Source organism: Bombyx mandarina, chromosome 15 (assembly GCF_030267445.1).
Source record: "Bombyx mandarina strain Sakado chromosome 15, ASM3026744v2".
Classification (NCBI taxonomy): Eukaryota; Metazoa; Arthropoda; class Insecta; order Lepidoptera; family Bombycidae; genus Bombyx; species Bombyx mandarina.
The window spans coordinates 11,933,721-11,951,149 of NC_143221.1; the positions used below are offsets into that span (position 1 = coordinate 11,933,721).

General features: G+C 36.5%; 2 protein-coding genes across 2 annotated transcripts; both read left to right on the forward strand.

Annotated features, from left to right (window-relative positions):
* Positions 1-2,683: 2,683 nt before the first annotated feature.
* LOC149501495 (esterase FE4) lies at positions 2,684-6,127 on the forward strand. Its single transcript, XM_089732826.1, has 3 exons — positions 2,684-2,934; positions 3,631-4,889; positions 5,096-6,127. The coding sequence occupies exons 1-3, from the start codon at positions 2,755-2,757 to the stop codon at positions 5,358-5,360; spliced, it is 1,704 nt and encodes a 567-aa protein (XP_089588952.1). The 5' UTR covers positions 2,684-2,754; the 3' UTR covers positions 5,361-6,127.
* A 3,661-nt stretch (positions 6,128-9,788) lies between these two features.
* On the forward strand, positions 9,789-13,154 carry LOC149501496 (uncharacterized). Its single transcript, XM_089732844.1, has 3 exons — positions 9,789-10,275; positions 10,968-12,244; positions 12,804-13,154. Exons 1-3 carry the CDS (start codon positions 10,081-10,083, stop codon positions 13,006-13,008), a joined length of 1,677 nt encoding a protein of 558 aa, XP_089588970.1. The 5' UTR covers positions 9,789-10,080; the 3' UTR covers positions 13,009-13,154.
* Positions 13,155-17,429: the final 4,275 nt, after the last annotated feature.

Genomic DNA, 17,429 nt, shown 5'->3' on the forward strand with positions numbered 1-17,429 from the left:
AATATAGTCTATAGTCGCAGTTGTAAATTTATCGTTTCTCTAATTTATATTATATACAAATTATATAGAATCCTAATGCTGTAGGCCTTTTCAACGTTCACTATATTTTAAATTGCAATTGTTGCAATTCAAACCTCCGTTTATACTTAGTCTGGCCATAAATACTGTTACAATTAAAAATAAACAAAATATTACATTTGAATTTGGAATCTGTCATTTTTATATGATTGCTCGAGTTTTCTCATTTTGGCGCCAATACATTGTACAATATTTTGCGATATTAAAATGGAGTACCGGGCTATTAATAGTTGCAATGAGACCTCCTCTGTTTGTGACAGAAAAAGATCTGGCCGTCCACGTAGTGTTCGTGCGAAAAAGGTGGTCAAAGCAGTAAGGGAAAGAATTCGAAGAAATCCTGTCCGAAAGCAAAAGATTTTATCTCGGGAGATGAAGATAGGCCCTAGAACCATGTCGCGTATTTTAAAAGATGACTTAGGACATGCAGCCTATAAGAGACGTACTGGTCATTTCTTAACTGATAATTTAAAAGAGAATAGGGTGGTAAAATCGAAACAACTACTGAAGTGGTACGCAAAGGGAGGTCATAGAAAAATTTTGTTTACGGATGAGAAAAATTTACAATTGAGCAACATTTTTACAAACAATATGACCATATTTATGCTCAAAGCTCTAAGGAAGCTTCCCAATTAGTCAACAGAGTGCAACGTGGGCACTGTCCGACTTCAGTGATGGCTTGATGGGGTATTAGCTATGAAGGAGTGACTGAGCCATACTTTTGTCAAAAAGGTATCAAAACATCGGCACAAGTGTATCAAGATAACATTCTTGAGAAGGTAGTGAAGCCCCTTAACAACACCATTTGCAATAATCAAGAATGGTCCTTCCAGCAAGACTCGGCGCCAGGTCATAAAGCTCGGTCTACGCAGTCTTGGTTGGAAACGAACGTTTCGGACTTCATCAGAGCTGAAGACTGGCCGTCGTCTAGTCCCGATCTTAATCCGCTGGATTATGATTTATGGTCAGTTTTAGAGAGTACGTACGTACGTACGGCTTGCTCTAAACGCCATGATAATTTGGAGTCCCTAAAACAATCCGTACGATTGGCAGTGAAAATTTTTCCCATGGAAAGAGTGCGTGCTTCTATTGATAACTGGCCTCAACGTTTAAAGGACTGTATTGCAGCCAATGGAGAAAACTTCGAATAAGCTTTTTATACTTTAAATTGTTTTATAGTTATGTATTAAACTAACACACTGTTTTAACACATTGAGTGCTTACCACTCGTATCCGAGTGGGGAGGGGCCCTATTAGCGGTGCCGCCCACTCGGATACGAGTGAGCAGCAAGTGAATTTTGTAGTTGTCAGAAGCCGCCGGCGATTGTGGCGAGTGTACGTTGGTTTGCGTGGCCACTCTGCCAATACATTCGACTTACGAAAACGCGTATTGGTTTTATATTGACAGTTTAATAGTGACTGGTACACACGATCATATCAAAGGTATTGTTCGATCAAAATGGATAGTAGGGCTGGGCCATCTAGAAGTAAAAATAGATCGAAAACATCAACACCTAGTAGTAGAAAAAAACGTTGGTTGAGTGATGACTCGGAAGGTTCTGAAGGATTTAGTGATGAAGAAGTGTGTTCGCAACGAGCTCAGGAGGAGTAGTTGTCTTCAAGTTCAGAGGAATCTAGTTGCGGCAGTGATGACAGTATCTTTGATACAAGACTGATACTGAAAACGCTCAGCCGTGGACCACCAGCTCAGTCTTCAAGGTCATCTGCCGCAAAGACGACGAAAAATGTTGTTTTAACTTTTCTGTGAAGAAATCACCTTCAGTGTTTTAATTAAACTTATAATTATGATTTTTATACGTTTGATTGTATTGATAATTATGATTATATCATTGCTTCTCTTAGATTTAAGACATTTATGCCTTCTTAAATAAATAACCATTAAGTGCGTGTTATATTTTAAACTTAAGCTTATAATTATGATTATATCGTTACCTACTTTGCTCAGATTTAAGATATTTATACCTTCTTAAATAAATAACCATTCAAGTGCGTGTTATATTTTAAACTTAAACTTATAATTATGATGTTTTTGATACTTTTGATTGTACTCCGATCCGAGAAAACACCTTTTTCGGATCCGAGTGTCCGGCATTTGGCGTGCTATATGCCGACCACTCGGATCCGAAAAAGGTGTTTTTTTATTAAAATAATAATATTATCAACATACTTTCATCCATATTTTTAAACATACATATATACTTAATCAATATACGCTATAAAAATAATTGGTTTCTGGCTAATAATTTTATATCATTTCGTCGGCAGCGAATGTGTTAAGTAATAAATGTTATTTGCAATAGATTTTTTTTTTTCTTTGTCTCACTATTTATGGCAAGAGTAGGTAGGTATATATACTAAAATATTCTATGTGTAGCTTTTAAGTGATGGAAAGTTTCAACTATAAATTACCTGAAACCCTATTTGTAAGTACGTTATAGAGAAAATATGGGCACTTGGAAGTAAAAATGAAAATGTAAATACCAAACACAATTGAAATAATTTACACTAAAATAATATATTTTCAGAGTTCACACTAAATTACGCGAAATGTTAATTACTAACTTTTATCAGAAGTTGATTGATTTCTGAAGATTAATTTATTGGCCTATAAAAACTAATTGATATGATGAAGTGCGCCAAAGCACAAAAATCCGCGTAATGATGTCGGGCGTGATTTTGTTTTTCACTTCGTTGTTCATAGGTTTGGTTTCCGCACAGAGTGCTTCATCCCGACTGGTAACCATAAGCCAGGGTCCTGTGAGGGGCTATCGAATTCCAAACGCGAATATTTTCGCTTTTTACAACATACCTTATGCCTCTGTCACAGAAAGATTTAAGGTAAGACTTTTGATTAATAAGTATTTTGATTTGTATGTGTACCTCTGGGAAATTCTAAGCGTGGTCCGTCTTAAATTAAAAGTTCCAGAATGTTATGGGACAGCATTTACGTTGCGATGGTACTGCTCATCCAATCCTTAGTTACTGTGTGGAGGAAAACTGCTAGAATACCCCTCCGAGATCATATTCTTTTACTCTGTCTTTACTCTTAGATTTTTTTTTATTGCTTAGAGGGGTGGACGAGCTCACAGTCCACCTGGTTACTGGAGCCCATACACATCTACAACGTAAATGCGCTACCCACCTTGAGATATAAGTTCTAAGGTCTCAAGTATTGTTACAACGGCTGCTCCACCCTTCAAACCGAAACGGATTACTGCTTCACGGCAGAAATAGGCCGGGTGGTGGTACCTACCCGCGCGGACCCACAAGTGGTCCTACCACCAGTAAAATATAGATTTATAGATAAATCCGATAATAAAGTAGATCAGTTAGGTTTGGAACTGATAAAGATAATGAATAAAGCGACTAACCTCAGTTGCAGTAGATTAGTGTGATTCACAGAGTTACAATGTATGTGTACTGCTTATGTTATTTTTATCAACATCGTTTTTGTCATATTAACTAAACATTAAACACTGAAATATTGTGTGTATTTTAAGTATATGTATAATAAAATGAGAAATAAAATTATAGGCCCCTAGTGCTCCACCCACATGGACGCAACCTTTCGAAGCTTTAGACAGAGGTATCGTATGCCCACAAATTGAAGGCGGCTTGTATGACTTGACTAACAAAACTATGCAAGAAGACTGTCTAGTAGTCAACGTTTTTGTACCTGACACGAATGAAAATAATTTACCTGTGCTAGTAAGTGTACACGGAGGGGCGTTTCAGATCGGCTTTGGAAACAGTCAAAATTTTTTAAATTTATCCGAAAAAAATAAGGTCATTACAGTCAACTTTAATTATCGTCTTGGAATACTCGGCTTTCTTTGTTTGGGGACAAAGAGTGCTCCAGGTAATGCAGGCTTGAAGGATCAAGTAGCACTGTTGCGTTGGGTGAAAACTAATATAGCCAAATTTGGCGGAAACCCTAACGATGTAACTATATCTGGATGCAGTGCCGGATCAGCTTCCATCGATCTTCTAACGACATCTACAGCGGCTAAAGGTTTGTTCAACAGAGCTATAATGGACAGTGGAGCCAGTGTTGGAGCTTTTGCTGTTCCAGTAGATCCACTTGGAAATGCAAAGATCACTGCGAGAGATTTTAATGTTGCCGAATATGAAAATATAAATGTACTTGAAGAGTTTTACAAGAACGCTCCAGTTAAGACATTAACGTCACGTTCCTTTATGGGAAATCGACATACATCTGTCGACTTTTCTCCATGTGTGGAGCGTGAGACGGGAGAAGAAATAATTCTGTCAGATGCTCCATTTAACGCTTTAAGTTCGGGAGGCGGGCAAAGTTATCCCATGATCTATGGTTTTGCTGATATGGAGGGTATTATGAGGTTACCTTCCTTTTTTAGATGGGTAGAAGAAATGAATCAAGATCTGTCTCCATTCCTACCGGGTGATCTATATTTCGAATCCGAAGAAGAAAAAAGGCAAGTGGCTCAAAAAGTAAAAGAATTTTATTTCGGCGAGGAGCCCGTTAGCTTAGCCACAGCATCGTCTTATGTAGATTATTTTACCGATGTAATGTTTGCATTCCCGATGTTAAAGGCGGTGAAATTGCGCAATGAAAACGGAAATCCGATTATTTATCTATACGAGTATTCATTTGTCGACAATGATTTTAAAATTCCTTACTTTAATTTGAGTGGAGCTGATCATTGCACACAAACGATGGCGGTAAGGGACGAAGATGAAACTAACATTACAGCTGAATATAGGAAAATTAAATCCGTCATGAGAGAAATATGGGGAAATTTCATTAAGACTGGGTGAGTTGAATAAGTTTAATATTAATGGCCGTGGTCTACAGATACAAGTATTTCTAAATAAATTAAATTAGTAAATTACTTTTGTATGTGACATATATTTTTATATATTAAATATTCTTTCACCATATGCTTAATATACAAGACGCACTTAGATGTGTGTGGTTTATACACTGACACCTGCTAATCTTCAATGATTTTCTTTACAGTAATCCAGTGTCAGAAACATCATCACTGCCTCCGTGGCCTATAGCTAACGCAGAAAGATCACCACACATGTCTATAGGTCAGGTGGTGGAGCTGAAGGATTCACTATTGGAATCCAGAATACGTTTTTGGGACGAGATCTATAGTCAGTACTATAGGATACCTGCACCCCCTAACGTTCCAGGCTCTTCTGGCCAACACGGAATATCATATTTTGTATTTATTTGTATCTTGCTAATTAGTGGATATTTTAATTTTTATGTATAATTAGAAACTGAGTTTCTCTTTTACTTTTATTTATTAATGGTTAATCTGGTGTTAAGCCATCAGTGGAATCTGTTTGCATTACAAACGCTAGTGCTGCCTTGTCTCTCAGATGTGCTGTCTCAATTACGCTGTGATTAAACAAATAGATGTTTTGATTTAGAAAACCTCATATTTTTTCCGTTTTTACGCTTTCATGATACGCGGTTACCATTGTCAAAGATAAGTATGTATCAGCTGTGTCAAGCTTCTTTTCCAACGTCGTTTGAAGAGGTACCAAACTATTTATTAGATCAGAATCTTTGACAAACCTAAATGTTCTTGTCTGTCATTCAACTATGTATATCATGGTTTTTAATTGTATTTTTACGTGTATAATTTTTTTATTTTTATTTTATTTGATGTATCCAAATGGAGATTGAATAAAAATAAATAAAAAAAGCCCTGAACAGAGCAATCTGGAGAGACATACTGGACCAGGCTAAGACCCATCCTGGGCTGTAAAATGGAGATCTAAAATATTAAATTAAAATTTTAAGCAATGACAAAACTATATATATGTATAGATAATATATTATAATCAAGTTATACTATGAGTAATTAAAACGCGAGCTCTGTGGCTCCAAAGCCTAGACTGCTTTTCAGATAATCAGTATCGGCCCAGATAATTGAATGATCTGATTTATTTGTAAGGTATATAAGGAATTACACTATGCAGACAACGCACCTATTATTAAAATATTTAATAAATAAAGTTCTAATAAAATACAAAGTGCATTAATTAAATTTGTATTTTTTTTTTTCATGTCCTTTAAAGAAAAAATCCTTTTTTAACTCTACCTCTGTCTATTTTTTCAAAGTCACTTTTCCTTAAAGGAGAATTAATGTGAGGAGACGCTGTAAAATAGTTTGTCTTTTGTAATTATTAGTTTTTGTATCTTAATCTTAAAATTTTTGGTTGTATTAGTTTGAATCAAATAATAAAACACAGACAAAAATCACGCTTAAAATCTTGAGATTTATTTTAAATTACGGTAGTGTTTATGTAGAAAAGAAGAAAACGATAATAAGCACGATAGATAATTATTTACTCATAATTATTGGATTAATCGTAGGGTAAACTTATTAAAAGACGACCAACCGCGACATATAGAACGACATTATTCGTCGGATTATGAGGGCGTCGCTACTACAAGATCGATGAGATTGCGATTAGAAACCAAATAATCTGATTTTACAACAACAAATACTACGAGCGAACGTTAGAACAACCGCAACTCGAGTAAGCCAAGGTCACTTAATTAAGATAAGATTAGTTATCATAAAAGATCATGATATTTGATATTTCAACTTCATGCCTCGAGTTTTGAGGTAATTTTCACGCACTAGAGTTGAAACTCAGCGCAACCTGTAATATAGGGTTTTTTTTGTTGTTATCAAACTACGCCCGATCAACGTATGATTGATTATGGCTAATCAGTTTATTTATAGGTATACGTATATAAAATATTGTAATCACACAATGTACGATGGGATAATACATACAGAGACGTCAGAGACAAAAAAATGCGATAGTGAGATAAACATCGAAAGGATGTTATTATAAATTTAAATAATTACTAGTCAATTAATCAAATGTGGTGAGAGTATATCAATGATAGTAATTTAACACGTCATTAATTAGAGGAGTTATTAATTACTGGTATACAACTCCAGTGTCCTTGAGTTGACGAAGTAGTAACGTCCCCATTAATTTACCTAAGCCCTTACCTCTCTTAGGCACTGAAGGTAAGGCACGTACGTACCAACTCAGCTCACGTGAGTGTTAGCAACTGTCCGTTCTAATTAGAGCATTCAAAAGCCGTTTTACAAATTCAACTGAATGATCTCAAGCTTCGATGTGGTTATTGTCTTCGTCATGCCTAAATATTTTTAAGCCTGGTTTTTGGGCTGGGATAACAGCTAACTGTAGTAGTGAGCTAACTCATCTAAGATGTCCTAAAAAAAACCGTAACTATAGAAACAGTGAATTAATTAAAAACAGTGGTTGGTCTGTATGTACAGAGTTTTTGTAAATATTTAATGCTATGACCGCAGCCTAATTTTGCATTCAGTTGAGGGGTCGCGCGCGTTGTCAGATCGCGCGTCGGTTGAGCCCCGCAGCGTTCCTAGGTATACTATTGTCTATACTAATATTATAAAAAGGAAAGATTTGTTTGTTTGTTTGTTTCGAATAGGCTCCGAAACTACTGGACCGATTTGAAAAATTATTTTTCCATTAGAAGCCGACATTGTCCCTGATGAACATAGGCTACTTTTTTATTTTATTTTTTATTTTTTTTTTGGTTTCATGTGTGTTTTAATGTTTCCGAAGCGAAGCGAGGGCGGGTCGCTAGTATTCTATAAAACAGAGAAGCCGCCGCCGACAGAGGTAATAAATAAGTTAGACTGGTAATAATGGTAGGACGTTTTGTGAGTTCGCACGGGTAGGTACCACCGCCCTGCCTATTTCTGCCGTGAAGCAGTAATACGTTTCGGGTTGAAGGGTGGGGCAGCCGTTGTAACTATACTTGAGACCTTAGAACTTATATCTCAAGGTGGGTGGCGGCATTTACGTTGTAGATGTCTATGGGCTCCGGTAACCACTCAACACCAGGTGGGCCGTGAGCTCGCCCACCCATCTAAGCAATAAAAATTAAAACAAAAAATTATCCGTCACCTGACTCGTTTTGATTACCTAACCACTGCCCCATACACATCTTACGTATTGACCATAGATCTGCGACTTGCCTCGGTTCTGATAAATTCAGCCACATTGGTCGAAAGTAGTTTTTTATTTTAATTTCAAAATTCAATCACACAGTGTTGTTGCTGTGTCACTCTCACTAATTATGAAATAAACACGTCATGTATGGTCTATACTACACCCCCATCCACTATACTGGTGGTAAGGACCTCTTGTGAATTCGCACAGGTAGGTACCACTGCCCTGCCTATTTCTGCCGTGAAGCAGTAATGCGTTTCGGTTTGAAGGGTAGGGTGCCCGTTGTAACTATACTGAGACCTTAGAACTTATTTCTCAAGATGGGTGGTGCATTTACGTTGTAGATGTCTATGGGATCCAGTAACCACTTAACACCAGGTGGGCTGTGAGCTCGTCCACTCATATAAGCCATAAAAAAAAAAACTTTTCGACGTTGCTTGAAATGTTAAAGACTAATAATAATATTCAGTTTAAACATATATGATGCGCACGTCATTAAGGGATTAAAGGCTTTGCATATATCTTTGCATTACTTAGATAGCCTCCCACCAATTTTATTATCACAAAAAACATACTCGTTTAGCAACAAAAAGCATCGCATGCTTACTATGTTTTCGTTATTCTATTATCATATGTGTTACTAATAATAATCCATTTGGTCACAAGTGTAGGTATTGACTTACCATATAAATAGAAATGTAATCATTCCTAGTGGTAAGGCATTTTGTAAGCCCGCACGTGTTGATACCATTATTATGTCTATTTGCGCCCCGAGATAATCATAGGGTCCAGTTTGTTGGATGTGAGGGCTGTTATTTAACACAAATGAGTTTTCGACTCTATATCTCAAGGTATGGCCCTTCGATATTAACCCAGCGAAAAGCAAAGCGATGCTCTTTCAATGGGGGAACTCAACCTGTATCTCCTTTCGCATTAGGCGTAGGAATCTCACACCTCCGATTACCCTCTTTGGCAAATGCATACCTTGGGACAGGAAGGTCAAGTACCTGGGAGTTATCCTGGATTTAGAAGTCGTCGTGGCCTAAATGATAAGACGTGCGGTGCATTCGTGTTGAGCGATGCACCAATGTTCGAATCCTAGGCGGGTACCAATTTTTCTAATGAAATACGTACTTAACAAATGTTCACGATTCACTTCCACGGTGAAGGAATAACATCGTGTAATAAAAATCAAACTCGCAAAATTATAATTTGCGTAATTACTGGTGGTAGGACATCTTGTGAGTCCACTCGGGTAGGTACCACCACCCTGCCTATTTCTGCCGTGAAGCAGTAATGCTTTTTGATTTGAAGGGTGGGGCAGCCGCTGTAACTACTTATATACTTGAGACCTTAGAACTTATATCTCAAGATGGGTGGCGCATTTGCGTTGTAGATGTCTATAGGCTCCAGTAACCACTTAACACTAGGTGGGCTGTGAGCTCGTCCACCCACCGAAGCAATAAAAAAAATCCATGAAATTCCGCCCACACATAAAATATGTCCGCGACCGAGTCGCGTTTATTCTCGACAGGTTTTACCCCATTATAATATTCATTACATAATAATATGTGCGCGGGCTAATAAACCGGTTTTGAAATCACCAGCGGATTGGGAGAACACGGCTATTCTCAGATTGGGTTTCCCCGCGTCAGTCTGTAAACAAAGTCGCCGCGAAGTCCGTGTCGCCCTCGACCGCGCTACGTTAACGTGAAATTGTCACCTGCTACCGTTGATACTTCTATCTTGAAATTGGAGATCATTTTTGAAACACTATATAAATACTATCTATTATCACGTAATTTAGAAATAGCCATCTATGAATTTCAGAAAACAACCTAAATAAAAAATCAAGCACTCAAAGTTAGAGGGCCTCGTATTAACACCAATATCTATCATTCGTTTAATCGGGGCATCAATCGCACATTAAATTTTTTTTATCAGTATCAAAAAAACGATATGAAACCGTTCACGTTTCTTGCCTATTGTTGTGTTACAATTTTGAAAGTTCACATTTTAGGGAATGTATTGGAATCAAAACTGGTACAGACCCTTCAAGGACCTGTACGAGGTTATAGGATCCCAGAGACGGACGTATATGCGTTTCGTAGTATTCCCTATGCTACTGCTCCAACGGGACCTAATCGATTTAAGGTTAGTTAATGACTTTGTGATAAATCAGGCGGAATTGAAACCGGCGTTAGATGCGATGTTTAATTGTTTTGTTATTTTTTCATACTCGTAGAAAAGCATCAACTAACGAATTCTGGTGATTCTTTTTGGTATTATGAGTGAGTATAAAGTGATAATTACATTTACATTAGAGACAATAAAAACCCAATAAATTCGTACGTTGAAGAATTATCTGAAATTTCATTCTGGAGCAAACATTTATGTTGACGGAAAATATTTTTTGGCTATGTCGTGTCTGTCGGGAATTTGGATTAATTGTGACGTATGAGGGTGGATATGGTCCTCCCGTGGATGTCGTAAAAGGCGATTAAATAAATCACCAGATATTGGGCTGCTGAGTTTTGCGATTGCCAACTGACAACGGGTAGGGTGTATTATAAGACCACACGGGTAGGTATCACTATCCTGCTTATTTCTGCCATCGCACTCGAGTTCGCATGTCTTAAGGTGACTAACGGCATTCACTTTGTGATGTCTATGGGCTCCCATATACCCTTTATACTAGGTGGATGATCTCGTTCACTCATCCATGCAATAAGTAAATACACTAAAGGCATCAAAGATAAAGCTGATTATGATTTTAGTTCATTTGAATTTGGTTATTTTGCGGTTTTAAAGTAAAGTTGTGATTAAAATATTTATTTTTATTGTAGGCTCCACTTACTCCACCAAACTGGACCGAACCTCTAGACGCTATTGATAAGGGAATAATATGTCCACAACCCCTCATTAAAGCGTTGCCTGCCCTTAATAAGCATATGCAAGAAGACTGCCTGATAACTAATATCTATGTACCGAATACCAATGAAACAAAACTACCAGTTGCAGTTTCAATTCACGGAGGAGCATTCCAAATTGGATACGGTGATATGCTTCCTACGGACAAATTTACTAAACACACCAATGTCATTACTGTGACATTCAATTACCGGCTTGGAGCCTACGGATTTCTTTGTTTGGGAACAGAAAGTGCCCCAGGGAACGCTGGATTAAAAGACCAGGTATCCTTATTAAAATGGGTCAAGGAAAATATTGAGAGTTTTGGAGGTAATCCAAATGACATAACTCTAATGGGTTGTAGTGCTGGAGGAGTTTCAGTGGAGCTGTTCATGCTGTCTAAATCTACTGATGGGCTGTTCAATAAAGTAATTCCCGAAAGTGGTTCAAGTATCGGGTTTATTTCCATTCAACAAAATCCTATAGAAACAGCCATATTTAATGCGAAATCATTAAATTTTACGAACGTAGATGATTTACAGGCGTTGGAAGAATTCTATAAATCTGTTCCGATAGAACAATTGGTATTCGATGACTTCTGGGATTCGACTAACTTTGCGTATAGCTTCATACCTTGCATCGAAGATCCAACAAGCACCGACGCGATTATTACCGACGTCCCTGCAAATATTATAATGTCAGGAGATTACAAAAAACTGCCAATGCTTTATGGCCTCACTAACATGGAGGGGCTAAATAGATTTCAGTATTTCGAACTATGGAAGACGAGAATGAACGAAGACTTTTCAGAGTTCCTACCTATCGATCTACACTTCAACAACGAAGAAGATAAATTAAACGTTATAAAATCAATAAAAGACTTCTATTTCGGTGATCAACAATTAGACGAGAAAGATCTTTTGGGATTCATAGATTACTATACAGATACGGTGTTTGGTCATGTTATGTTGAAGGCTACAAGATTACACGTGAACGCCGGACACGATAAAATATATTTGTATGAATATTCTTATGTAGATAATCAAACACCCCCATTGCCTAATTCGGAGGTGCGGGGTGCCACCCACTGCTCTCAGACGCTAGCTGTGTGGGGTGTTAAGATGTTTTCTAATCCTGGTGATAATCCTCTGGGTGATCATGATCCCTTTCATTCAACCGTAAGACAGCTATGGGCGAACTTTATTAAAACTGGGTAAGTTCACAAGCAATGGTTAATTGTTTTTATAGAAAAAAAAACGGGTATTTCTCTAATGCTAAGTAGTAATCAGCTTCATAAAATCTAAAATAAAGGATTGATTTGGCGATGGTGGTTAATCTAAATATAAGCAGCCACTGCCAATGAGTCTTGCAAATGAAAAGCAAGTGGCTTTTTTTATATATTTAAAACAGTTATGCAGGGTATTAGTATAGTATCATATCCAAAATACTGAATTTGCAATACATTAACCTCTAGAAATCAGAATGCAAATGATTTGAAAAATCTGATAAAAGTATTTTCTTGAGCTCTTAGTGCACAGACGCGGTCACACCTTGTGTTAAATGGATAGCAGCGACCATAAGCATCACTAACCACCCATTTTGAAACATGGTTGTGCAGACTTTCAAATCGGAGAACATAGGAACCTAGTGCTATAAATATACAGGATGATTACTGTCTGGGCTTAAAATACAACCTCCCACCATAAATAATATTAACAAATAGTTGAAGTTATTTTTATTTTGAAATTTTTATTTAATTTTTTATCTTTCAGTCAGCCCGTACCGGAGGGATCGCCGGTTCCAAATTGGCCCTCGGTGGGTCATAACATGTCACCACACATGTCCATTGGTGAAAAAATAGAGCTAAAAAGAGGCCTCCTCGAAAATGGATCTCGTTTTTGGGATGAAATCTATGAAAAATATTATCAAGTACCTGTTTCCCCGATATTACATTCAAAAACCAAGACAGAATTATAAAAGTAAATGAAATAATAATTAACTGTTTTTGCTATAACTTATTATGGTACGAGTGTTATACCTAAAGCTGCTATAATCTGAATTGATTAATGAAAGTATTTTCACGTGTTTTTGAATTTTAATTTAATAAATTTTATGATGTTTTGGACAAGATGCATTATATGACTTCAAAACGAATCCTAGTAGACGTCCATCAATAAACTGAAAAAACTTTGCAAGAAGAAGAAAGAAGCTTTGAAAAAACTGTATCTTATCGGCCATAAGAAATATCGCGCGGTGTAAAGGATAATTCTCAAAATGACAGTAATGTAACTATTATCCTAAAATAAGTGACTATATTTTTTATTGACAAAAATAAAAAAAATCTATTGTATGTAACTAGGCAAAACCAAACAGAGTAGTATCTTTTAGTCTTATGTTTTGTCGATTCGAAAAAGTTCATTTTTGTTAAGTACTGATTGACAAACTTTAATGGCATTTTTTTTTATTTATTCCAACCTTTACAAAAGAAAAATACATAATTAAAAAATATAATGCAAGAAATACAATGAATTAAATTTCAACATGCAACGTAAAACAATTGACGAACGCACACGATTCTCTAAATTCGGGCCAAATTGTTTTTAATTATATTTGTAATCATTACTTTAAAAAAATAATCTTTTTGGGCTTCTTATATCGTCTTTACATTACCACTGTTTCAGAATATAATTTCATTACTCAGAACGATCGGCAAAAACTCAGGTCTTGCTCTGTTCTTTTCATAGAATAAGGAAATGATGTCTATTTTAACACATAAAATCTGTACACATAATAAATATGACTAGAACGACAAAGAAAACAGCTGCTTCACAATTCTGACGAAAAACCCGTTTACTACTGTTGCTGTCCTGCAAGATTATAATTTTAAACCATAAAATTGGTGAGGAGTCCGTGGAAATAAATTAAAAAATGTCTATAGGAAACTTTAGTAGATATGTTCAGTATAATGTCACTGTAAAAAACTAGCCCAGTTCAACTTGCGCTATTTCGTTAATTAAGCGACGTTATGTGATTTCACTGGCAAAAACAATAACATTGCTGTTCAATCTTAGGTGATAATTAATTCAAAGTAAACAAGAGTCCTTGAAGAGAAAGGTTTTAGATACGGTCGAATTGTACAAAAATAATGCAGTCACAATTTTTATATGTTTCGGCAAAATTTTCCGGAGCATCATAGAATACCTATTTCCTTGAAACTTGTACAGCAAAGTCCCAAGGGACAGACGGAGCAATCTTGAAATTTATATTTTTTGTAGAGCATCCGGGAAATACCCACGTCAAAGCTCGGTCGGGACACCGACCTCAACTTAGTTCCTGACCTTCGGATGAAAAATGGAACTTATAACGAATTGGGATTGAACGCGCTTCATACTTCATAGTTATTGACTTGACTCTTAAATGTACTGAGCGAAACATTTTGAATGAATTTGCTACTACAAAAAAATAAGGCATTTAAAGACGGTGCCGAATTCATTTTGGTACACATTGCGAAAAGTACACACGATAATCTTGTTGAAATGCTTATTACGCACTCCTCAAATGCTTTGGATAGATGATTATTGGAATTTTGGGCATAAAAAAGGTTGAATGTCATTTTGTACTAAGTTTATTTACACTCAAATATTATTAGAATAATTTTAAACAAGGGATGTAGCATCTATAGGGAGTTAGAGAAAATCAGGTTTCCATCACAATATGAAAAGAAAAAGACACAGATTGCATACAAAATGTCTAAACAACAATCTAATCCCCAACTCAGCCAGCGAAACCCTACATATAGTGAAGTGTTAGCTGGCTACCCAATAACAGCTCACTTATCAGAAAATATGCCTACATCTAATAATAATAATTATAATCATAATACAATCAATCATAATACAAATGGAAATAATAAATATAATAAAACCTACAATAATTGTAATGATATACGGGAGTTAATGGATATGATGAAACAGATAATGACACAACTAACAACAATGACTAATCTAATTATATCTCTAACAACAAAACTTATACCAAATTCGATTCCATCAAAATAGTTATATGGAACGCCAATGGCCTGTCACAACACACCTTAGAGGTTAAAAAATACATTGAAGTAAACAAAATAGACATATTTCTGATCTCAGAAACACACATCACCAAGATGAGTTACTTCAATATACCAAATTATAATGTGTATCACACAATGCACCCAGATGGCTCCGCCCACGGAGGAAGTGCAATTATAATCAGAAGTAACATCAAGCACTATGAAGGATCTCATTACTGTACTGATATAATACAAGCAACAAACATCGTTGTTCAAGACTGGGTGGGACCCATCACCATATCGGCACTTTACAGCCCTCCAAAACATAACATTAAGAATGAAGATTATGAAAAGTTTTTTAATTCCTTAGGACATAGATTTATGGCTGGTGGAGATTATAATGCTAAGCATACAAGCTGGGGGTCTCGAAATGTGACAACGAAGGGAAGACAGTTACTTTCTTGCATTGAACGACTAAGATTAAATGTTTATTCAACTGGCGAGCCAACATCTGGCGAGCCAACATATTGGCCGAGTGACAAAAGGAAGGTACCAGACTTGTTCGATTTTTGTATCACAAAAGGCATCAATAATGCATGTATAGAGTGTACATCCAGTTTTGATCTCTCATCTGATCACTCCCCAGTCATAATAACGCTCAGTCGAAATATAGCCAGGAAAATGAAAGCATGTAGACTGCATTCGTGCAGGACCGATTGGGATTACTTTCGTATATTGGTATCTGGCTCTTTGGACATCAATCTACCTCTAAAAACAGAGGATGACATTGCGGACGGTGTTAAACATTTTAATTTTGTTGTACAACATTCTGCTTGGCAGGCGACACCCGCCCCACCAATTGTAAAACCATTGCAATGTTCTCTTTCAATCAAAACGTTGTTATCAGAAAAAAGGCGATTAAGAAAACGATGGCAAACTACGAGGCATCCTGATGACAAAAAAATATTTAATTACAGTATTACAAAATTGAAAATACATTTGGCTCGTGAGAGAAACGAAAAAACAAATACATATATGCAGGAGCTGGATGCCACATCGAAAACAGACTATTCGCTATGGAAGGCTACCAAATACCTTAAACGTCCTATAAACCACCAACCTCCTCTACGGAAATCTGATGGAACATGGGCCACTAGCGATCTAGACAAAACTAAGGCCTTCGCTGAACACCTGGATAATGTATTTACACCAAATGCGATGGATAATTCGGCTATGCCTCCCAATGAATCGGAATTGAATGAGCATGTTATTGAGGTTCCTTTCAAAAAAATTAGTAAATCCGAAACAAGATCTGTCATAAATAAAATGAAAGAATCCATCGAGCTAAAGCCTATTGTGTAAGATTGGAAGCCCATCCGAATAACCTTGCTAAGCATTTAATGGACAACCAAATGACTACAAGAAGACTCAGAAGAAGAGTGCCTCAAGATCTACTAGATCTACTGTAGATTAAGTAGATTAATTGATAGGGACATGTCAATGGACATGTGCATGCACCGCCGAAATTGTTTTTATCAAAACTACAGTTGAATGTCTTATGACAGCTTACAGTATAGAATAAAAATAAAATAAAAATTTTAAATTATTTTACGAAATTCTAAGAACATTACCTACGTAAATCAGTCCTAGGAATCAGGTAACTTTAATTACGGTATGCATGTATTTAATTATAATAATAATAATATTCTGGTGCCAAGTAATAATACTTCTTCTTTTTCTCCACCTTATCCCACTATGTGGGGTCGGCACAGCTAATTTTTCTCTTCCATTCTCTTCTATCAGCCGTCATCTCAACACTCACTCCTCTCTCTCTCATATCGTCATTCACACACTCCATCCATGTCTTCTTCGGTCGACCTCTTCCCCCTCTACCTTGCACTACCATTTCCATACATCTCCTAGTCACATAATATGCCAAGTAATAATACGTAGTATAAAAATTGATATAGAACAAACATTACTAAAATCGATTACGAACATAGTTTTTTGAGAAGTTAATGAATCGATTTTGCATTGCAACGCGCAAGGTGCTGTCTGTTTGCCGGTTTTTATTGAGTTTGAAGGTAGTCGATTTATCGCCTATCTGATAGAGAACGGTCACTGTCATCCATGAACAATAGCAATTAAAAGAGCATAGCGTAGCTTTCCGGCCATTGTGGGCTATTATGAACTTTGTTTGAAGAAAGAGATGTTGTAGCTTGAACCAATGAACCAGCTTATGATCTACGTTACCGAAAACCAAAAAAACCACAACGTGAATATTACCAGCCATTTTTTTTTTTTTGCAAGTTTGTAATTTTTGCCGTTTTAATTTTTTCGTCCAAAG